Source organism: Dermacentor variabilis, chromosome 9, assembly GCF_050947875.1.
Source record: "Dermacentor variabilis isolate Ectoservices chromosome 9, ASM5094787v1, whole genome shotgun sequence".
NCBI classification, from domain to species: domain Eukaryota; kingdom Metazoa; phylum Arthropoda; class Arachnida; order Ixodida; family Ixodidae; genus Dermacentor; species Dermacentor variabilis.
In genome coordinates this window covers 76,784,117-76,808,461 of record NC_134576.1, presented here as the reverse complement: position 1 = coordinate 76,808,461, position 24,345 = coordinate 76,784,117, and the positions used below count along the sequence as shown (strand labels likewise).

At 44.5% G+C, this 24,345-nt stretch overlaps 1 protein-coding gene across 1 annotated transcript; it reads right to left on the bottom strand.

Annotated features, from left to right (window-relative positions):
* Positions 1-578: 578 nt before the first annotated feature.
* On the bottom strand, positions 579-24,345 carry LOC142557003 (signal peptide peptidase). The gene is made up of 11 exons (XM_075668518.1): positions 24,129-24,345; positions 23,436-23,534; positions 21,232-21,314; positions 19,072-19,181; positions 15,641-15,726; positions 12,890-13,015; positions 12,675-12,732; positions 10,807-10,927; positions 9,919-10,021; positions 7,174-7,259; positions 579-1,743 (listed from the first exon to the last, which is right to left on the bottom strand). Exons 1-11 carry the CDS (start codon positions 24,318-24,320, stop codon positions 1,605-1,607), a joined length of 1,203 nt encoding a protein of 400 aa, XP_075524633.1. The 5' UTR covers positions 24,321-24,345; the 3' UTR covers positions 579-1,604.

The window sequence follows — 24,345 nt, the reverse complement described above, 5'->3', positions numbered from 1 at the left end:
AGAACGCCTGGCGGTTCAAACATACTGTGCTGCCAACCGTGCTCTCAGCAACTCGCATGGTGGCACTTCCGACCCAGCAGTGCAAGGGACTTCAGACAGTGCGGCAACCGGCTGGTGTTTCCGTCCCGTTGCAAGTACCGTAGCTTGGCACGTATAACCCGCAACAAAATTTAAAGAAATGAAACAGCAATGCTGAAGCGAGAGTTACTATATGCAAATTTTGCCTTGGAGGTGCGACTTCACAGCAGCGAATATACTGCCTATAACTGACTTTACGGCAGCGTGCACGACCTTCCCGTGAAGCCACACTTCCGGAACTTGTCACTCGGGTGTTTTCTCATTGTGCATGCGCCGCCTAATGCAGCATTGCACTCAGGTCCACCATTCAATAAGCTTCATTTAATTCGAACTCCATTTAATCCGAATAAATTTATGAGCCCCTCCTAGTTCAAACTAGCGAGATTCAATTGTATAAGGACAAGCTACTCTTATAAGTGTAAAACTCTTTCTGGTGCATTTCACATGTTCTTTTTCCAAGTCAAAGAAACAAATGCCTCACTGACATGCAAAGTCGCCAACAGGTGTGAAAGATCTTTTATTCTCTTTGGCCGGAAAGCACACAACCAAAAAAGACAAGTGGTACCATCACCCTCTTTTTTTCTTACAAAATCAAGTAATAAGACAACAATGTTCATCAATTATTCCAACCGCTGGTTTCATTTAGACTCTGGACTGAGGTACAAAAATATTCTGTTCCACAACGAAATCGTATTTTATTTATGAATGGTAAACACGATGCACCGAAAACACAAATTCGACCTCGTGATGACGGACTTGTCAAAATACTCATGTTTCGATGGAACACATTGTTTATGAAATGAATGCTTTCACAGACATGTAAACAAGCCAAATTCATTATGGAATTTATTTTCACTGAGCCTGAATGTCGTAATAAATTATCTTATGAGCCAAATGCATTTTCAGCAGTGTTCAGGCTTTGCAACCTGCCTCCTTAGCTTCAGATATGGCTCGGCTTATAACAGCTTCTCATCAGCTGCTAGGTCAACAGAATGGTGTAAAACAGAACACACAAACAGTTGTCGAGACCGGGCCTTACACAGCATAGAATCTTCCAGAACACGAAAAAAAAAAAGAATGCAAATAAGGATACAACTAACTAAGGCAAAGATTGCCACACGTTTCCAAATCGTTTAACCAAATGCCAGGACCTTTCAGCTAAAACGAACCCCTCTTAAGGGCAATTTCAGCTTCACAAGTTGGTTCCACAACCAATGATTTCACAAAACTGCCATGCACAGGGACACTTGCTGCATGTGGCATCCTGTCTGCATCGTAGCACGTGCTCCCACGTGTCCATGGAAACAAATCTGGTCGTATGAACTGAATCCCCAAATTATTACTACTGCAACCGCTCAGCAAACTTTAGTCTCGGTTCCCTTTCCTCTGTGATTTGAAATGTGTCAGCACGACAACTTGCGGTGGCCGCACTTCCTGCACCGCTGAAACTTTGAAGAGTGTCCTCAATTAAATACAGCTTCCAAAGCGTTTTCCATGGCCCTGTTTTCCTAGTTCGATGATCCACTTTACTTGTCTTTCCTAGTATTTTTTTTTGCAGACACTGGCGAAGCCTTGGGTGTTTTCTGGTCGCTGTCACTTTCAGTTTCGTGTTCCCGCCGCTCATCAGTGCCCGAAGCCTTTTCCTCGGCAGGGTGGTCTTCATACCTGCCAAAAAAAGAAAAATCAAATTTCAGGGAATTTAGGATTAAAGATAGTAGCCGGCTGGCAGTAGCACAATTAGGCCTAAGTGTAACAGGCTGTGCAGAGCGAAATATTGGTGCCAATGCTATAGAGAAAATAAAAAAGGAAAGCTGTCAGAGAAAAATGAGAAACAATTTTCAGACTGACAGCACAGCAGTTACAGCTGTGTTTGGAGTAGGTAAACCAGGGGTCATGTAACTTCACTGGGCGGCAGGTCACACGCCTAAGTGAAACCTGACTACTATACCAAACCCAGTTAAATAGAATTGTCTCCTGTGTCAAACAACTTTTGAACAGTTTGCGAAGCTGCAGCAAAAATACACATTAAAACTCTTGGCTACATCGAATGAAAAAAGTAGGGGTGTGTGAATACTGAACAGTAGATTTTGAATCAAATATAGAAACGAATCAAGAAAAAAAAAAAGCCAAATATCAAATTGAACATCAGTAAACTTGACACAAACTTTAATGCTTCTAAATTTTGTGCAAGAATACTGCCCCGGTTGGTTGGCGGGAGATTTGAATTTCGAAAGCGGTATTCGGACCCTTCAGATGCTATTTACTCGTAAACTAAGTCGTTTCTTGGCATGAAACAAGCTTTGAGAAGTTTCTGGAATGGTATTTAAACATTCCGTGTCGACTTAGTATTTGCTTTTGGTGTCCCTTTAATTGTGACGAGACAGGCCTATTCTTCAAGATGCTGCCGGGCCGTTCACTTTCCTTTTCTAATGAGGCCTTACCGCTGAATACAAAAAGCGTGCTCCAGCCAATGGACCAAGGGGTCATTAAAAACCTCAAGATGAACCACTGGGCCTGTTTACTTGGCCAGGCACTCACATGCTTTCATGATGCGAAGACGTACTCCGTTAACCCGTTCTCAGCACTCTGCATGCTAGTGGATGCCTAGAAGGCTGGTCAGGCTTCAACGATTGGAAATTGTTTTAGGCATGCTGGATTTTACAACTCTGAAGAGACCGTGACCGAAGAAGCAAACGGCACCGCTGAAGACATCGACACCGGCGAGCCGCTGATTGCTGACTTGCGCAGCAGGCGGATAGACCTTCCCGCTGCTGTTACTTTTCACGAGTTTGCTGCAATCGACAACAACAGAGTTGCGCACGAAGCTTACTAACAATGAGATTGTGTGCCAGGTGACCGCACCGCAGCAAAGCGACTCGGACTCCGACGATGACACCTCTGGCCGCCCGCAACCATCAACGCAAGACATTGTCAATGCTCCAATATTGGTGTCTAGTGCATATGAAGAGAACATGATGCTTGCACAGATGCAAGCAGATGTCGTTACAAAAAGCAGGAATTTAAAACAAGAGACGATCCGCGACTTTTTCCAGTCCAGTTTAGCTGGAATAAAGTTCGGTTTTGCGACTCGCGGGTTTTTCGGACTGTTCTTTTATACGGACTATTTTTCGGTCCCCTCCAGGTCCGGAAAATCAGTCGCCTACTATACAACGATCCCAAATGTAACAATCTATGATTTTAACAACCGCATTTCAGTGCATTTATGATTTTCCGACTCTCCCCATGGAAACTGCTACCAGTTTTAACAATTTTTTTTTTAATCGCCGTATTGCCACAACGAATGCTTCAAATTTGGTCACAGTAAAAAGAGCACACGCAAAGTGCCAAAGCGAGAACACTGCATGACGCGCTACCTCCACGCAATGTTGCAAAGGTTCAGCGGTTATTATGTCATTATCAGGAGACTGCGGCTCAGTGGCACTTCGTTTACGCATTTGCCGGTTACTGATAAAGGTTTGTGGTGACATTTTACCTTTTGAACATCACATTTTTTTTTTCTCGCCAGAAGCAACATATATAGGGCAATTTCACGGCACTTGTTCGGTTGACGCATAGTCGTAATGCCGAGACCATGTCAAAGACCTTCAAAGAATGGCTGCACGCTGCAGTAGCTTCCGAAGTTTATGCTTCCAGCCAACTAGAATGCTTCGCTCTCATGTGCCAGTCATGTTCTGCTGATAGTAAAATATATCGCAAGCTCTGAAAAAAAATGGCAGCTGCCCTTGCAGTTTTGAAACGACAGGTGATCGGAATCGGGCGCTGTCCTAAAAGAGCTACACGATGCCGCATTTCATTCTTTAGATGGTCGTTTCTAATGGAAGTTTGCAGCCAGGTGCCGGAATGCACTGGGAACAAATATGACACTGAAAATTTGGTTTTCGGACCAAAGTGCTGGTGAACTGCAGCTACTGACATCAGTTTCAGTGCGGTTAATTTTCGAGCACCTTGAAGGGCAAGTCGATAGAGAACGAACTACTGATATAATGTCCAGTTTTCGCGGAACAATCGAGTTCGTTATAAACGGGTTCGACTGTATAACGAATGCTTGCAGCCGGCTCAGTCATGCATGTTTTACCTTACATCGGGTGAATCAGCATTTTCCTGAATGCACATTAAGAATGATGTACACTGATCCCAGAGATTATTCAAGATTAGAGTGATATACCCTCCAATTAGAGTGATAATTTGAATAGAAACTTCATTGTAATGAAGCTTTACTGTACATTAGCATTTTTCATAGTCACTGTACTGAGAGACATGAAGTCTTACGCATTCATCTTACCCGAAGTCGTGGACAAAGCTGCAGAAAAGAGCACTCCAAATTATGTCTTCCTCTAGGTATACGGAACTCACAGGACCTTTATTAAAAAAAATTAAACATTGCGCTATCTGTCATTGCCAGGGGCTTCAAAAGAGCGTGTTCAGTTCATGATATAGCATTGGACACTAACACCCTTGGCAAGTACCATTATCACGACGCCACTTGGACCCATGAGGACACAGACGGACAACAATGTTAGCATTCCACCTCTTAACATACTGTACTGTAGACGCAGGCAGCCTACATCGGAACAAAGATATGGAATAACTTTCCAAAGATGAGAAAAGAGAGCCTAAATTTTCACATGTTCTCAAAACGGTATTAACATGACGGACTTCTTTCAAGGACAATGGGCAGGGCCGTAAATAACACTGTTTCCGGCAAGTTGCATCTCCCTCCCCTGCGAGCCCCAAGGCTGGGCGCTTCCCCCCAGGAACCCCCCCCGCCCTTTTGCCCCTTCTAGGTGGGGATGGGGGAGCATTTGTAGCACTCAAACAAACGCTCCCCTGCCGTCAAGGGGAGCTTCGAGGGCCGCACCGCGCTGTGAAGGCATGATGCAGTGGTCACATGGTGAGCTCTCCTTACAGTGGCGAGGCGGATTTCTCTCTCGTGTGAATACCGCAAGCTACAATTCACAAGAAACATGCTTCAATGGTGTAACACTTGTGCTTTTGCTATTTGCTGGTTTCTTCCCTTTGTGGAACAACAACTTTGTGCCATTTGAATCTGTGCTTTCAACTCATACTGCCTTTCAACCTGAGTTGCACCATGTTTTGTATTAATTGCATAGGCCCAGAGCAAACGGTATTGCTGAGGGCCCCGGCAGTTTTGCAGCAATGCTTTTGTAAACATATCCAAATAAACTGAACTGATTTGATTTAGACATGGGACTAAAACCTTTCCACAGCAGTCGCTCTATCATCTGATCTAACCAGGGGGCCAGCAGATTGCAAAGCGAGGCCGAACTATTCAAGAACTCTGAATGCAGGGATGCTGAAATATGGCGAATAAGTTCTGCGGTAATCCACAAGGTGAAGAAGTCTCATGAAATCATAATAAAATAAAATTACGGTGCTTATTATGCCCCAAAGCAACAAGTAGACTATGAGCAATGCCATAATGGAGGGAGGGGGGCTCTGTAACAATTTTGATCACCTGGGGGGTTCTTCAAGGTGCATCTAAAAGCATGCCAGCATTTCTGTATTCTGTCCAAATCTGCTCCAAATTTGGCCGTGACGGTATGAAGTTTAACCCGTGACTACATGCTCAGAGCAGAAGGCCACAGACAGCCCCTTGGCTACCGTGGAAGGTAAAAGGAAAGACAGTCAGCTCCTCAAGAGTAGTATGAGGCTATGTCCTTTCTCCACCTTGCGTATTCCCGCAGTGCTGGTTTATCGTATTTGTATGAAAGTACCGTTTCAACTACAGTGGACTTCCGTTAATTCGACTCCAGTTATTTCCACTTTTCAGTTGATACAATCCTGACAAGAGGCCCCCTTGTGCCCATGCATTTCTATGGGCCTAAACATTCACTATTTTGTTCCTAAAATTGACATTGGCCGCATAATTTGAACTTGACCAGTACGCACACATGTGCTTAACACCATATGGTGACCGCAATAACAATCCATTAAGTGGTAGTCTTTCTCGATAGAGCTTATAGGACAGTGAATGTGTTGAACTAACATCTCCTGTCAAAAACGCCTATATTTGCCCCCCCCCCCCCAGGAAGATTTTCAAGCAATAACAGTAGCTCACAATTGTCCAATTAAGGTATTTACCCAATTCCAACGGGCGGCTTTTGTTCTCCAAAGAAAATGGGCCGAAAATTGCCTGCGCTATGCAATCTGATACGGAACCAAAACCACCTCCGCAGCTTTACTGCTTTGTGTGGCTGTATAACAGCAAAGACACATTATAAGCCGTGCAGTGAAGCAGACTTTAGAAAACTGGCTATCATACAAAAAGAAATTTAGTGCGAGATTTTTTTTATTATTCATGTACCCTAAAGGCCCTTTTACAGGCATTACATAGGGGGCTACATTACATTGCATGACTTATCACAGTGAATAAATAATGAAAATATAGAAGCAAAACGAGCGCCATTTGATAACATAACTTGATAAAACATACTGAAAAATACACTACAAACATTGAGAACATACTGGAAAAGTATAACTACAAGGTAGTGATAATAATAGAGAATAATACAATTCTAAGCAGTCGGCACAATACAATTCTAACAGTCGGCACGCAATAAGCACTTCAGTTCACCACTTTGCTTTAAGCTGTTTCTACATTACTTTTCTAAGTTACGTGGTTTTACGTGCCACAACCACTTTCCGATTATGAGGCAAGCCGTAGTGCAGGACTCCGGAAATTTCGACCACCTGGGGTTCTTTAACGGGCACCTAAATCTAATTACATGGGTTTTTTCGCATTTCGCCCCCATCGAAATGTGGCCATCGTGGCCGGGATTCGAACCCGCGACCTCGTGCTACATTACTTTTCTACTTTAGACACACAGAAATTTGGCGCACGTTTGATTTAGAAGTGTGTTAAGCACGAGCAAATACTGCAAAATGAATCATTGTTGTGTTCTGGCATTTTTTTCTGCACGTTCTTTGATTTGACCAGCCGAATAATTTGATCAATTTCGACAGTGCTGTCAGGGTCGAAGTAATGGAAGTCTACTGCATAAAATATACGAGCCGAGTGTGGTTGTCATCGACGAGTCGCCTCAAAATACTCACTTGAACATGGCCGTGATGTCACCCATGACGAGTGCAACGCTCAGTGGCACGCCTATGCACGCTGGTACCAGGTACAGGAGCGCTGGCTGTAAGCAACAGGCAACCAGGTAAGTCCTCACCCCACACTGTAGCACCATACCTTCAACCACGCGGGGGTCGAGTTAGGCGAGGTTACAAAATCTCTGCGGACACAACGGCGCAACAAAAGCAGTCTTTGGAGTTAAATCGAGGGGAACACTGCTCAAGCTGGGGTGGCATTCTTGGACAATTACTTTCAAGAGGTACGTTTGATTTCATGTGGCTTGCACCAGACATGTTGGTGCCAATGTGCAACAGCTTTCCCGGCACTGTGATAAGACGGTCTCTGCTTGGCACTGTGCTATTGTCGCTTGTAGATGCCGATGCATCTTGTACCAGTCACGCAAAGATATTGCGCGACACTATCCCTGAAAGTGATTATCAGAGAATATGACCTCTGTATTCATACGATGAAGCAAATTGCTGATTCATTGCATGGAAAAGCATGATGTGGCTCAGTGCCACCGAATTCTGTGCAAGAAAGCAGCGGAGGAGGCTAGCCACTTGCAGGGCAGTTTGCTGCCATTCAGCCGTGCCAGGCTTGTTCGTGAAGTGAAAGAAGGGCGGAAATGCAGAAGGAGGTGGTAAACCAACCATTTTCACATATTCAGGTTTACTCATTACACCCAGCTAATCCTGACAAGGGACCCAAGATTTATCAGGAACTACAGTCAAACACTGCAATAATGAAATTAGCAACGAAAAATCTCACTTCTGCAAGAATTTCCTTGCTATGAAAAGAGACAGCACAGATGGGGAATGAGCTGAGAAGCAAAAGCTTACTGCAAAAATTTCGTTAGCCTACTTTGGTGAGCCTTGCTCAAGGCTATTCAGAAACGCATTGTTGGTAGCAGTTGTGTGTCAGTTGGCGAATGCGGCACTAGCATAGAGTGGCATTCTGAATCACTTTCGGGGATACGGTGAAACCTCGTTAAACCGTAGATGGCTGGAGCTTGGAAAAAGTACGTACTAAACGGTAGTACTGTTTAACCCAAATAGCATGAGATTGCCCACTTACCTGTCTAAAACGAAACTCGGAGAGAGTGCGATGAAAGCGGAAAAAAACATGAAATATTTATTCACTTCGCGCGACAAAAGTGTTATTTTTGTTTGATGCGACGGGAGCCTAGCATGACGACAACAGCGGCCTCAAACTTACTGAAGCTGCGAGCCAGCTTTTCAGCCCAGCCCCCTCCTCTCGGCAAACATTTGCATGGCAGATTCCTCGTTGGCGTTACGTATTCTCCGTGCACGTGCGTAGTAGTGCTGCAGGAGTCCCGGGGGCGCCTTTTTCATTGCCGGGTGCCGGAGTTGGAATACTTTTCATTTGGAATAATGTTACGTTATCGCGCCCCTGTTCTCGTTGCGACGATTGAATTCATGAGGCTGACGTAACGCGCAGCTTATGCCACTGTCGGGCCTGAATCGCCCGTGCTGTCACTTTCCATGTCGTCCTCATCACTGTCACTAGTCCACACTTCGGCAATAACACAGGCAACGATGGCAAAAAGTCGAACCTCGTAGTCGACATCTCTTTGCGGTCGCAGCAACACAGCCGAGCAACTTCTTCGCATTCCAAATGCCACACACTGTAGTCAACAGCAGATCACTGTTGCGTGCCAGCGCCGACTTCTTCGTGTCACGTTCGATAGCACAGACGATGTCTAATTTTTCTTCTATGCTGAGCACCTGGCGTCTTCTTTATCTGAGCTTAGGAACAACGCGAGTCCTCGCTTGCACGACGCCATAACATGCCATAACGCTCTCTGGCACGGCGTCGAAATGATGTTGATGTTGATGTGGCTTCACGCGCAAACGCACAGGGCACTTGGAGGCCATTTTTCCGATCTCTGAGGCTTGTTGTTCTGCCAGGCTGCCCGACGGAGATGGCGCACCGTCATGTTTGCGCGCCGAAAAGTTGAAACGCTACGTTTTAACCGATGCATACGCAATAAGCTGGTACGGTTTATGCAGATACAACACACATTATGTTCAATGGCCGCTGAGTCGGGGATTTGACTTTACTACTTTTAAAATGAAACTACTGTTTAAGCGGGTACAGTTTAACGAGGTTTTACTGTAAAACCATTTTTGCAAGAGTTCACATGACTGTTTGTCGTACTGAGGCATTGTTAACATGACACAGAAGCTGAACAATGATCATTATTCTGAAAAGTTCGGTATTCTGAAATTCGTAGCAGTGAAATATTCTTACATTGGAAACTATAAGCAGTCAGCAGGGGATTTTGGAAGAGTTTGTTATTAAAGTGGTGTCCATAGCAACAAGGTCTCACTGTATGTCATTTGCACTTTTTAATTAAATGAAAGTTCCACAACAATGTACTTAGCCCCCTAAACTTGCAGAGCGCATTCCATGCAAAAATGAAAGCACCCTAACACGGATGATGTACAGAAGCCAAAAAGAAAAAAAAAAGACCTTGTAACAATTATGTGGAAGTGGTAAACGAGATGCAGAGGTTTCAGAAATGGTCTTAAATTCTGAGCAAGCTCTTTACCTCTAACGCTGCAACTGTACCACCACTGACATAGAAAAAGTGTTCTCAAAGAGTTCGGCACCTTACACAAATGAGAATCGTTGCTTGAGCTGGCTTGCACAATAAAAATAACAAGTGCACTGGTGTTTTCGTGAACCACAGTAACCCTCACCTGCGCATGGTTGAAATAGATCATGATGAAGATGGTCAACGCCAGACCCAGCACGTACGCGACGAAGCTGCTCACAAAGTAAAGATTCCTTTGCCTTTTGAGGCTGCAAAAGAAAGAAGAGATGGAAGAATGTAGAGATGGCATAGCAAAGCTGGCACTACATTACCGAAAGGAAAGCTGTCACCCAACTTCAAGTAGCACAAACATACAACGTATAAACAGGTTCTGGATTAACTCAGAAAGACTCGGAGTCAAAATAGAATTCATCCTGGTCCAAGTCTGAAGACTGCACCATGACCTTGCATGGTAGCACAAGAGCAAATTCATCGACAGCTCAAGGCATTTAATAAGGCTCTGCAGAAATCGACGATATAGAGGACAATTTCTGAAAGAAGTACAAAGCTACAAAGGAAAGCCAGGTTATAAGTTTAACCTTATAACCTGGCTATAACCTGCCAGTGTGGCAGGTTGTATTGACACTAAAACTGTTTTCCTGGTGGTAATGCAAGCAAGTGACCCATATGAACTCAAACTCTTTGGGCTCACGAATTTCCATCTGAATTGCATGAGAACGGTTTCACAGACGAGTGTTGAAATCGGGCAGTGAAGATTAACCTGATGAGCTGCACTACGGCGCTCATCATGGCCCACTCGGCAGCAGTTCTGGGGCCCAAAACCTAACCAATTAGTAAGGTGTTACAGGGAATTTGCAGCCACGAGCACCCAACACTCGACTCTGCAAACAACACTGTCATTTTGCAATGCACGTCTCGGCTGAAGGAGAAAAATGGAAAGGTAAACAGGGGTCACACTGGAAGCGGATAGTACAGGAGTAAGAAACTCCCCACGAACACAGAAAACTTCACTGAAACCCTGCCTCAAGCACACCTGTAGTCAAACCGCAACAGCAGGGCAATGAAGATGCCAGGAATGACGATGTCGCCCAGGCCAAGCATGGCAAAGTGTCTGCCTGCAAACCCGCTCTCCAGGAAATCTTGGGGGAACACCACTGGAAGTGAACAGATACAAAAACGTCGCTTATTTTCACATAAAGGATACTCCTGCACAAGAGCTGTGCCCCCTTTTGCACAAAGAACCTTATACCGGTAAGCAACCCCTCTAGCGGCTGCCACTTCACCTAAATTTGAGGGGAAACGTGGGCATGATCCTGCCCCTACCCACCTTTCCACAGTAGTAGTGTCTGACCGAGCAGTCTCTCACGACGTCATTGCATTTGCTAATCTTGTGTCAGTTGGGTTGTTGAACTAGCTTCTCACCGTACCTGCTCTAGCGTGCGCACATTTTCTCACGTGTGGCAATAACACGTTTGCCACGTACCGATGCGAAGGCAGCATGCCAAATGCAACGTCCGAGTCGTTCTTCTACAGTGGCATAGCCAGGGGGTGGCACACTGGGCCTTCCCCCGACCTGAAATTTCAGTGCTGATATGCAGCTTTCCCAGACTCCTCCCTCTCTTTGTCCCCAGTTAAGTGGGTGGAACTTTCTTCAGGATAAGCATGTCCCGCTCTTGGAGTGCCTCAATGCACCCAAATGCGGCAAGTGCTTGCCCTCAGTGAGAAGCAGGTGCTACAAGAAACTCATCATGCTGAACAAACAACCTGCACAAGTTGTGTGTGCACCGCTGCCAGCGCACGGCACGGTAAGTGATGTCTGTTTCGAGATGTAACATACGGCATGGTATGTGGGGGATGAAGGGGAAGGGAAGCAGCACATTTTTCAGGCATGTAAAGGATCATTTGCCTGCCAAATAAAGCTCTGTTTAATGCGACACCGTGTGTGTGTCACTCTGGTTTCGTACAATGCATTCCAATCGGCTGTGTTGTGACTCTTTTTTGTTTGGCCGAAAGTGATCGTGCCACTACTTCCGCTGTGCACGTGGCAACAAGTTTGTTAGCCCATGGTATGAACCCTGCAATATACATATGAGTAGGTTAAAATAAAACTGTGATACCCGAGGCTGCCGTCTTGCTGGGTGACTGGGATGCCGTTGCTACAAACATTCCCTAACAGTCTCACTTTTGCAGGCGATCAAAACTCACACTAAGGAGAACAAAAAAAAAATTTAGCTGAATTTTTATTCCTGCTGTCAGTCAATTTATTGAAGCCTCACAACACTAGCAAACGGAGGAGGTTCCCGGTAAACAAGCTCTCATCTCACAGACAGAGACAGCTCTTCTTCCTCACACTGCTTTCAATTTTAACACCAAGGGAGCATTTAGGGCCTCTTTAGAGCCAAACAACAGCGAAACGAACAGGGCTAACGTGAAATTGAACACATGCACAGTTCGTGGGTCTCCTAGCCATTTCTACTCAGCGTGCCTACATGTAGGAGACTTTCAAATCAAGTGAGCATATTGTGAAGGACACTCTATACCGCATGTAGACACTCTAGAACAGCTTTGCTGTCAAACCATGTAGGTATGAGAAGCCAATGCAGAGCTGGTGACACCACAATGATTTCACTGGTTCCAAGTTTTGGGTGAGATTAGAAAAAAGTAATGCACACCTTTCACTTTCTCAGCTGATAAATGCCACTTCTTGGCATGGAAATACAGAGTTTTGAAAGAATATTCTACCGCTATTGAGTGATTTGACTTTCTGTTTTAGCATATGTTTAAGAGATGACAATGTTTTAACAACTATTATGTTCTGTCTTTCTACAAGCACCATAACCTCGCTCAACATTGCAATCACGCAGTCATTCCCTCTAATACTGGAGCCAAAAGATAACTCACATTTGATGGGTGCTTCGAAAGACTTGGCAACGGTTACCATGACGTCAGTGCCAAAGACCTGCGCACGAAAAGAAGCCCACGAAAGAAAGAGAAAGAAAAAAAAAAAAGGTTTTAGCGAGCGCACGTGGCAGCCAAATGAGCACACAGGGAGGAGTCGACCCCGACCTTCACAGAGGCAAGGTCTTTCCCGGTCTCCCGGCCCAGAGCCCGCTCACCCAGAAGATGTCGTAGACAAAGAGGCCACCCAGCAACGTGCAGCCAGTGGACACTGTGTTGATGTGCAGCAGCTCTACGCCGTTGATGGCAAAGGCCAGGCCGAAGAGGTTGTTGGCCACCCAGTGCTGCAAGGTTGAGTGGATGGGCAACAAGGAAAATGCTGCTGAGCGTCTTTCTCGCCAGCCCGTAATGCACGTAATGACAAACATGCGATCAAAAAGTAGTAACCGAAGGCCTGGCATATATATGACGAGATGGAAATCTCCCTTGGATTTGCCCCACAAACATTATACGTGCTATAGAAGCAACCAGGTTCATTTTCAAACTCGACCTGAATACAGAAAACAGTGCAAGAGAGACATGGGTAAGGAAGCAGACAACACAAATGCCTGTGTCATTCGCTGATTTGTCTGTGTCTTCCGAGCCGTTTCCAGCATGAAACATATCCAACTAGCCCAAGTCAGTGCCTTGAAGCTCGTTTTCCTTTATTTGTAGCCAGCAGCTTCTCGTGATTGAAAGTCCATTATGTATCGTGCATCCCTTAGTGCCCTTGTTCACCCCTGTGAAGTTTTCTTAGGCATAAATTTCTCAATTTTCTTTTAATTTTCGTTGCAGTTTCATTCCTTATGACAAAGCCATCAGGTGGGGTTTTATTTGACCAGTGTCTGGATGACTATAAAAGTATATAGAGCCCTCACATGCTCTTCAACTTGGTAGGATTTCTTCTTGAAACAGGCTGCATAAGCAAAGCAGTGAATGCGAAGCCGGAGTGCTCCTTAAGCATGTCCATGTACGAGCAGCTAACATCATAAATGATTGACATCGGAAGCATGTACTGGTATCCGTGACACTGCTGTCAACCTCTGTTCTAGTTGTGCATAAGGTTGCATGGTGGGAGTAAAACACTGGTTCTATTTCAGGGTGTCTACCAAGCTGACCTTTCCAAATTCCCCGAGTTTTCTAGGTTTTCTCCCGAGTGCCTTTGTAATACTCCCCGAGTGACACAGAACTTTGTTTTATGTCAAGAAGGGCTCCCTACATCATGTCACCCGATGGTGTCACTCTCTAGTAAGCAGGTTAAAAAATAAAAGAACAACTTAATCCAGTTTGAATAGTAAGGGGTAGTGTTTATTTTATTCAAAAAGAAAACATAATGGAGGGGTTATGAAAAATGCACAGCGAATAAAATATCTTCGAAAGAAATAGTAAAACCCATTGCAAATCGAGTCAAACATTTTCGAATACGGATAAGAAAGAGATGCATATAGAATATTTTCGAATATGAGCTATTTCTATCAACTGATAGCAAGCTAACTGGTTTGAAGCCCAAACTTTATCACAAGTGAGATTCTCTCGCAACAGCTGGTAAGTCAACCTCAACTGTCCTTACACTCTCAGCCCCATACACAACGCCTCAGTGTTGCGTTTCACTGTTTTAAAGAGTTTTTTTTTTTTCTTTGCACTTAGAGTGCAAGCTCCTTCAAAAGAGCGGAGGCATGCCTCATGTCCCATTCATTTCTCAATGTGTACGTCCTTTGTCTTCTTGTTCTCCTTCGGCTGCGCATTCGCCATAGGACTATTTGAAGCATCCTCTTGGACAGTTGTACAGTCAGCGTCCGATTTTCCGGACTCCCTATGGGCCGCAAAAGCGTCCAAAAAATGAATGCATGTCTTTTACATCCCTTAAGGGCTCAAATTGCCACAGGCACGTCTGAAAAACCTCTGAAGGCCTGCCAGTACACTTATTAGGCATATCGGTACTCCTACTGTGATGGGAGATGACGGGTGCACGCACGCATAATTAAGGAATACATACTGTGTTCCGTGACAGTTGCCCCTTCCCACACTTGTTATGCTTCACAGCGTAACATTAGTGTAATGAGGCAAAGCTAACTTTCGCGAACCGGCATTATGCAACATTTCGTGCTTTCTGAACTTCGAAGCCAATCGCAATGACCACAAAGGTGGTGTCAGTGTTATTGCTGACCGCAGCGAATTCTTTCGATGAAAAACATGGCACAGAATGGCAAAAAGCTTAATACTGAACCTCAAAGCAGCTAGGCCTAGCATTGCCGCGGTGGTGGCTATGGCTGCCAGCGGATCTGCGTGCGAGTGTGCCGGTTCGAGGCGGCGAGGTTATAAAAATGGCAGAGGTTGTGGCTTTTATTAATGCCGTTTCAGACCTGCGGTCATGGTAAAAAGTTCAGAAAATCGGACGGCGAATGGTTCTTATGTCTGAAATTTCAGACGTTCTTATACATTGATTTTTAAGGCAGAAAGCTGGGCTAGTTGGCAGACTAGCATTCGGAGTTTTTTTTTTTTTTCATATTCCTGTCCGTGTCCTTTTTTACGCGCTAATGCAATGTCCCCTTATACATTGACCTTATGGGGTATGTAGTGGTGCCGCGAAGCTGTCCGTCTGGAAAGTCGCTCCTTGACTGTACTCTGGCAACTTCTCCAGCCAACGACGCAGCATCAAAGACCATTTCTTATGAACTCCCTCCGTTACTCGAGCCAGCATTACCATGACTTTCGTTCCCTTTCAATAAAATTACAGCAAGTTTTCCCTGATAGAGGCATAAATTCCCTGAGTTTTCCCTGAGTGTTTCCATACTACTCAATATCTCTGAGAATTCCCAGTTGGTAGACACCCTGTATTTGCAAAATTGCTTGCCTAGACCTCAATCCTCTCTAAGTAAGTACCACCTCCAGCTGAAACTATCACCTCTCCCAGAGTGGTGAACGCCTACCTTTTTCCAGAGATACCAGACTCCAAATAAGCAGCAGAAGATCCAACAGGCTATGTCGTCGTAGCTGAAGCGGTAGTCAAAGTACTCTGCGCAACGTCAACAGAGATGGCACCAGCTAACACTTAGTAATTGAAATTGATTTATTCATTATAGATTACAGGTTATACAAAAGAATAATATGCCGAAGGAAAACAACACAATGTCAAAAACGACTGCCACGAACTTTTCCTGCGAGTTCATAGTAGATTATGACGATTGGCTTTAACTCAACTATAGTCAACTGATGATTACCAAACAGAAAAAGCAAAAGAAAAACACAACATAGCAAAGAAAAAAAATGGTAAACGAGCCTTATGAACTTTTAATGCAATAAGAAGCCTGAAATCAGAGAGAAGACTGATGCGAAATTGAGATATTACATAATGACATCTTTGGTGCCTCAGGCCAAGGTGTGAGAAAAATTTTATGGAGGGAAGTTTTTTGCTTCAACTGTCATTTCCTTTATTGGTGAAATTGTACTATGTAACACCAACACAGGATGACATACGGAAAGCCTGCTTCACAATCCTACCGTATTTACTCGCATAATAGGCACACTCGCATAATAGGCGCTCCCCAGTTTGGTCGTGGAAAATCTGATTTTTTAATTTCCGTGCATAATAGGCGCACCCTGAACTTGGCACTGTGATCAGTACCACATTTACACGATTGCAAGCCGATGTCCTCCTCCCCCTCCATCTCGGGTGAAAAAAAAAAAAAAATGCACGCACATTCCACAACCCAAGCTTATTAACGTATTTGCTGGACTACTAGTTCTCATTGTGTTGCTGCTGTCGCAGCTGCTGAGGACCCACAGCACATACAACATTGCGAAAACCAGTTCTTCCGTTAACCATCGTTGACTACCAACAGCCCCCTCCCCGAACCGCCGCGAAGCCAGCGAGCACGATGACCTAACGCGGCCATAGAAACCTAACAATAATTAAAAAAAAAAAAAAAAACGCATCAACAAGCGAAAAATAGTTCTTCCATCAACTATCGATAACACCCCCCTCCCCTCCAAACCGCCGATGTGTAAGCTTTTCGCTGCCTTCGCTGAGGCAGCTCGGAAAGCTAGGTGACTCTCGGAGGCCGGGTGACTCGACACAAGCAACAGTGCCATCGCCATCAATGCTCCACACAGGCTGACACAGGCAAAGAAAAGAAAAAAATGCCACACCTCGCCATTTTGCAAGCGGCGTGCAGTTCGTGTGGTCGCGTGTTCCGCAATGGGGAAGTACGCCAGCTACACGGCTGCATTCAAACTGAAAGCTGTGCAGTACGAATTCGAGCATGGGAACCGTGCTGCAGGCAAACATTTCAGTGTCGGAGAAACAAGCATTCGCTACTGGCAAGGTCAGCAAGAAAAACTTCAGGCCACAAAGAAGTCGCTATGGGCCTTCCGCGGTGCAAAGTCCGGAGAGTACCCACAAGTGGAAGAGCAACTTGTTCAACACATATGGGGCCTTCGACAGGACGGTTGTGCAGTCTCTCAACATAGTGCAGACTGAGGCGCGCAGAATTGCTAGAGTGCAGGGCATCGAAGCGAAAGATTTCAAAGCAAGCTCCAGATGGACAACGCACTTCATGCGACGCCATGGACTTACCCTGAGAAGGCGCACAACGTTGTGCCAGCGCTTGCCCTCAGCATACAAGGACAAGGTACTGGAGTTTCACCGTTTTGTTATACGGCTCCGGCAGCAAAAAAACTTCATTTTGTCCCAATGCAGATAAGACCCCTCTCTGTTTCAACATGCCGAGAAATACAACTGTAGAGGAGAAAGGTGCATCTGGCGCAGAACATCTGGCGCAGAAAAACACAGGTCTAGTGTTATGTTGGCAGTGGCTGCGGATGGTCGCAAACTACCGCCTTATGTTATTTTTAAGAGAAAGACTCTCCCAAAGGGAAATTTCCCTCGAGACACCTACGTCAGGGTCCAGGAGAAAGGTTAGATGTCCGCGGAGTTGATGGTGGACTGGATCAAGACCATCTGGGGCCGGCAGTCGGGCAGCCTGTTGTATCCGGCCATGCTCATTTTGGACAGTTTTCGCGGGCACCTTGCAGAATGTACGAGAGAAATTGTTAGAGCTGCGTACAGATATTGCCATGATTCCAGGAAGCCTTACTTCCGTGCTGCAACCGTTGGACGTGTCCTTAAATAAGCCTTTTAAGGACAACGTTCGAAGGCTGTACACTAACTGGATGGCTGGAGGACAGCGTCAACTCCTGGTGGCAAAATTAAGAGGCCGCCTATGGAAATGTGCGGATGAATCGTGGAAGCTTGGTGATATCTCCGATGACGTTGTCAGGAAAAGTTTCAAGAAAACTGGGATCTCCAACGCACTGGATGCGAGCGAAGACGACATGTTGTGGAGCTCAGACAAAGAAGACGAGTCTCCACCCGGCGGTGATGAGTATGTTCTCTCCTACTCAGACTCGGACTCTGAATAGTCTTAATAAATTTTATGTGTGTGTGCAGTCAATGTGTCTCGCCTGTTCATTAAAAGGTAAGTAGGTAGCTTTTATTTTTCCTTTTATACTAGATCAATTGGTAAATTATGTGACAGTAGCCATATTCCTGACATATGTCCAAATTCAAAGCGCGAGAATGCGAGTTGAAAAAATTTCGTAAATTTTACCCCGCGTAATAGTCGCACCCCAAACTTTGAGCCGCATTTTCTGAAAAAAAAAAAGTGCGCCTTTTATGCGAGTAAATACGGTAGCCTGCCTTTTTTGTGCAGCAGAGGAATTTTATTTGTTAATGATGCCTCTGCAATAGCAAAGCAGCCATGCTTAATGTGAGGAGAGGCTTCCCAAGCTCGAAAAAAAAAATGCAAGAAGGAAGGGCTAGTGGCTACATCACTCCGAAGCTCATGCTCCAGTACCTCTTGGTGTCACGCATTTAAGGCATCTGGTCAGCTCTAGTTAATTGTTTATTGTCAATGAACTACTGCTTTTCATTCTAAAGGAATCAGTCAGCCTTTTGGAACCTTAAGTGCACCAAAGAAGCCAAAATACAAAAAGAAAATACTTGTAGGCACATGACATCACACCTACATACCAATGATGAGGCTTCAAAGCAATGTTCAACAAAGTTAAGTTTAGCAGAATGCGTTGTTGGGCAAGTTGGTTCATTGTAATTGGAAACGTTGGTTGCGCTTTTTTAGACAATCACAAGGAAGGGAGACAGGACAGTTAAGTTTGGTCTTCGTTTTCTTCCGTAATAGTGAATGCAAACTGAACATGAATGAAAGGAGTTCTGAAAGATTGATTCGCCAACGTAAACTGATGTAGTACAACTCTTTAGCATCCATTTGACCTGCTACTTCTTCAGTCGGAATAAAAGGTAAAACCCTTCTGCACTTTCTCACAGCCCTCAATCACGTCTCACCTTCGCACTCATCAGTCTGTGTCGTCGACCACCGCTGGAAGGAGATCCTGTACTCCCAGCGATAAAAGTGACTGGGCAGCAGACTTCGCAGGACGCGGCTGAATGCCGGGCTGCACAAGCAAGTCGTCCAAGGTTAACAAGAACGCATGGAAAATACGCAGACACCAAGTGACACTGCCTATAGCTGCTTCAGTGCTACAAGTGCCCCTTTTGAAATCTCTGTACCCACATTCAGGGCGAACTGAAGTTTTATATGCTATTAAACAATGATTTCATTGTGGAGCAAAACAAAGCCAGATGAAATGACCAAGCCAGACCACCACTTTATTGCTTTGCTTGTTGGTTCACACCACAGCCACTGCGGCTCAATTTGCGAACCCTGGTCGTTGGAAGTGCCTAATGGAAAGTAAGTTTCAGCCTCTTTGCTTTAACACGAGTACCTTTGGCTGAAATCTGACACTTCTAACCATGGGGACACATCAGCTGGCCTTCGTTCAGCTCAGTTTCAAACCTGTTCATGTTTCTTGTACAGGTTAGTAAACCTACTTCCCCCTTTAAATCCAGCAATCCCTACTTGTTCCAGCTGACGTGCCCAAAGTGTATGTGTACATTGTGTACCACTGTTTCCAGCTTTGTTTATTCGTTACTAATGCTTTGCAGTGATGTTGAGCCTAACACGGGCCCATCACCTGAGCAGCTACTAGGTGAACTGCTGCAGGGGCAGAAAGAGATAAAAACTAGGCTAGATGAAATTGAATCATGGTTTAAAATGTTTGAAGACTCGGCTTCAGCTATAACTGGAGCGTGTTCTATAGCTTGCAGAAGAAGGTGCAGAACTTATAACTTAAACTTGCCGATTTAGAGGACTGCAGTCGGCGTAATAATCTTTCTGTGTTTGGTGTTGAGGAGAAAGCAAAATTTTAAAAATTTAATTATAGGGTTTTACGTGCCAAAACCACTTTCTGATTATGAGGCACGCCGTAGTGGAGGACTATAGAAATTTCGACCACCTGGGGTTTTTTAATGTGCAGCTAAATCTAAGTACACGGGTGTTTTCGCATTTCGCCCCCATCGAAATGTGGCGGCCGTGGCCGGGATTCGATCCCGCGACCTCGTGCTCAGTTGCCCAACACCATAGCCAATGAGCAACCACAGTAGGTAGGAGAAAGCAAATGAGACACATAAAGATGTCAAAGAATCTTCCCTCAAAGGTATTTCGACAGAAATGCTGGGTGCACATGCCAGCTCGGCTGAACGGATAGAAAGAATTAGATGAAAACAAACTGACAAAGTGTGACCAGTAATCGTAAAATTATATGATCACAGAGAAAATTAATATTCTATAAAACTGCTTCAAGACAAAAACAAAAACATATCTGCTTCTGAGGATTTTTCCATAAGCACAAGAAAGAGAAGGAAACAACTCTGGGACAGTGCCGCTTCTGACAAAAAGAATGGCCATAAAGTCAACTTAAGATAGACAATGACATGTTCGAATAGGATGAGGAATGAAACATCTGGGTTTCGCTTCACCAGCAAGATAAAAGCTGTCCGTGAATTACACCCCCCGAGAATAAGCCATTCGTGTGCATTCAGTTAAATGTGCCAAACATCGTTAAAATAGCTGACCTGGAACAGACTTTGCTCACACACAAGCCACATATCATGTGCTTAAACAAGCCTGTCGTTTGTGGCTGTGGACATGCCACATTGCACTTGTTTAGCGACACTCTCTAAAGAAAACATCTAGGATTGTTTGCTTACAGACAGCGCTCGTGGCATAGCCATTACACGAAGTTTGTTACTTTGAATGTTGAAAAGTCGCCCCGAACCCCAGTTTTTATGGATTTCAAGGAGCACATGTATTTTAAAGGAGCGTTAAAGGACCTTGAATCTCCTTTTCCAAATTCAAGGGTTTTCAAGGCTTTCAAGGAGGTTTACTAACCCTGGTCATGACATCCCCAACAATGTTGATGACGCCAGGTCTGGCGTATCAAGACCAACTTCAAATAAAATTACCTTATGTTGCTAATTTTCGTACTAGCACAGTGCCATCTATTTACATGCAAGAGGAGTTTAGTAGAGTTTCTATAACTTCAAGAAGGTGCTTCAGTACTCCTTTAAAGAAAATAAACTTAAGACAACATGACCAACACTCACCTCAATATGTGAGCAAGAGCTAATACTCCAAGTAAGAAGAAGTATCCCGTAAGCAGGAGGTTGATGTATTCTTTTGAGAAGAGCTGCACACAAAAAGATCCACAAAAATACTGCTTGTTACGTGAACACCCCACATATTGCCTTAAAGAAGAGAAGATAAAAGCACTGCTTAAGAGGAAGCTTTAGCTCGGGTGCTCCTATCTAAATACATGTGAAAAGAGAATTCGTTTTTCTCGTCAACCACTGCACCAAATTTGACGAAGTTTGTTGCATTTAAAAGAAAAACTTGAAATCTAGTGACTGTTCATTTCGAATTTTTGATTTAGATCGTCAATGTTTTATAAAAAATTGGCAAAAATAGAAAATTTTCAGAAAACGAAACTATCGAGTCTACATCTCTAACTCAGCAATGAAAAGCGATATCGCAATTATGTGAATTACGTCTTATAATACATTTAAAGGGGAAAAAATTGATATGTCACACATGAATGTAAAAAAATTTAGTAATATGGAAATAAAGCTTTTGCAGAACCATCGTCTGCAACGTAACAAACTCTTGCAAGATATAGTATGACATGTCAAATTTATCTGCTTTCAATGAGCTAGTGGATGCCATTTATAGAACCGCGATATCTGTCGTTGATGCTGAGCTATTAATTTGTAAACTTCGTGCTTCTATTTCTTTCGAACTTTCAAATTTTTGAAGATGGTTTTCACGAAATCCAGGCCCTAAATCGAAATTCCGCTTCCAACAGTCACTAGAATTTAACTTTCTCTTTCAAATACAAAAAGCTTCTTAAAAATCAGTCCAGGGGTTTTCTCAGAAAAACGTTTTTGCGTTTTACATGTCTTCGAATAGGCTGCGTCGGAGTTGGGCCCGAGCTAAAGCTTCCTCTTAAAAGACAAATGACAACATCTCGCAGAAGTTTTCGCTAGTCATACTCACTCATCAGCTGCATGTCCTTCACAGCCAAATGCAAAGCGCTGCAATGCATTTAGCAGTGCATGCACCGTAGTTACGTAAACTTGTGCACTGAACCTCAATGCCAGCAGGGCACATTAGCCAACCAACAGAGCATACCACCAATGGCTTTTTTTTTTTTGCATTCTGCTACCAGGTGTCCCAGTTTACACAGAGCAAGTTTTAAAAGAAAGCTGAAGCCTTCAGTGCAGGTGAAACCAACTGCATACTGTAAGACAGAGTTTTATAGCACAGAAGTTTAGAAAAGGAAAAACCAGTGAATGGAAAGAGCTCATAGAAGGACATCCACTACTACTAGTATAGTAGTAGTAGTAGTGCCCGTCTTTCTGTCTGCTCTTTCCCTCTTTTCTCCTTTTCAAAATTTTTTCGCTACGAAATCGTGTCTCACAGTAAGCACCAGTGCACCCCAAAAAAGTTATCTTGCAAACCTACTGTATGTTGTGATTTCAGAAACTTCCTGGATAAGCCTGCAGCAAATGTCTGTTCTTATCAGTAGAGTAATCAGTACTAATTAACAAACTTTAGCTGCTGTCCTTATAATTTCGAATTGTTTGCAACATAACTTTTTTGCAGCTGTCATTTCCTGCATTTAAAGGGAAGCCACAAGTGTGCGCAAGCTATGGACCGCATGATCTATTTAAAGGTATTGCAGGCTTTCCTTTAAGCACAGGAAAACAAGGTAATTGAACAGGAAACAGCGCAGCAATTTAACTTGCTGTTCGCTGTTGTGTGCAGCTGCATTAATCCCAAGAGTGGCATGCATTTGTCCACATGGCTGCATACAAAAACTACATCTAGGCTGCCATTCTCACTAATGGGCACAGAGTATACTGTATCGCAGGCACAGCTCATGGGGAGTGCTTTATAAGAAATGAGCATGTTTTGTAAGCTCCTACACTACTGGAAAGCAGTCACGAAGCAGTCAAGCTGACTTACATGTGCACCTAAAGCATTGAAGTGATGAAATTACTGTTAACTAGCTGGCTGTGTGCACGGGGCAGAAACTGTTACACGAATAGATATGTGTTAACTTGTGTCAACTAAGGCAATAGTCAAATTTATTCATAAAATTCACCACATTCCTGTCAATCCGTATCAGCTGTTGGAGAATCAACATTGCACAATATAGAATTCGGCACCTCGAGGCACAAGAAACGGCCCCAACTGCACGGCTATTAAACGTTTAAAGGCGCAATTGAGTACTCGAACGCTTTCATCGTACCTTGAAGAATATGTACAAGCCAAACAGTGCTCCGCTGGCTATGACTGGAAACATGGCAGCATCCTTCCTCGTCATGGTTTCGGGCTTCTCGCCAGACTCCTGTAAAATAGAATGATGTCGCGAAAGGGCCCAACGTGACCGACGGAAGAGCTTCAGCGTTTCATTCAAGACACGATAAACGTACAGAAACAAGAGAAACGGGGAGCAAGTTCGCATTGACGTAAGACCGCACGAACGTTTAAAGCAATTTCAACTTGCCAAAGAGAAAAGCGGCAATGTTTCCTGCGAGCAGTTCGGTCGTTTACTGTGCGTCACATGTTTCGGTTTTCGCACATGGTATCATTTAGGGTGCGTTCGCGTGCGAACAAGCAATTGAATTCGGCAAAAGACTGTTTTGCCGGCAGTTCTATCAAGTGTTGAAAACAGTGAAAGCAATAAGAAACCCGTAACGATGTGTCGCAAGGCATGAGCCCAACTGACACGTCTCCTTAGCACCACGACAGCTATTTAGAGTACGGCGCGCTATTACTAGCGGAAAATCCTGACCGATGTCAGAGCCACGCGAGAGAAAACGTATCAAGTTCAAGCGCATACAGACGCTGTCGCCGGCGCGAAATGACGCCAGTTTCGCTGCTTACGTGTAACACACGGCGCTGACATATGTTGCGGAGAGCAAGGGGCGAGCATACTGGCCTTTTGTTTCCGCTGGTGTGTGACGGATTTGAAAGCGCCCAAGACGATGGGGAAGAAAGCCATAAGCATGATGCTGGTGTAGGCGACTGCCTGACCTGCGGGAGTCGGCTGGAACTTGGTAGTTTCATTTTTGACGGCTTCTTTGAGCGTCTCGTTGACCTGAGCTATCACGTCGTCCGCTGCGCCCGCCATGTCTGCACTAGAGAGGTCGCTACCA

What these genes read in the sequence shown, in the direction of transcription:
- LOC142557003 (XM_075668518.1), bottom strand. Translation starts at nt 24,320, where the DNA reads ATGGCGGGCGCAGCGGACGACGTGATAGCTCAGGTCAACGAGACGCTC. An exon ending in CACACCAGCGGAAACAAAAG is followed by an intron (nt 23,535 to 24,128) that starts GCCAGTATGCTC and finishes TCTATTTTACAG; the next exon opens with GAGTCTGGCGAGAAGCCCGA. An exon ending in ACAGACTGATGAGTGCGAAG is followed by an intron (nt 15,727 to 19,071) that starts GTGAGACGTGAT and finishes GACGTTGCGCAG; the next exon opens with AGTACTTTGACTACCGCTTC.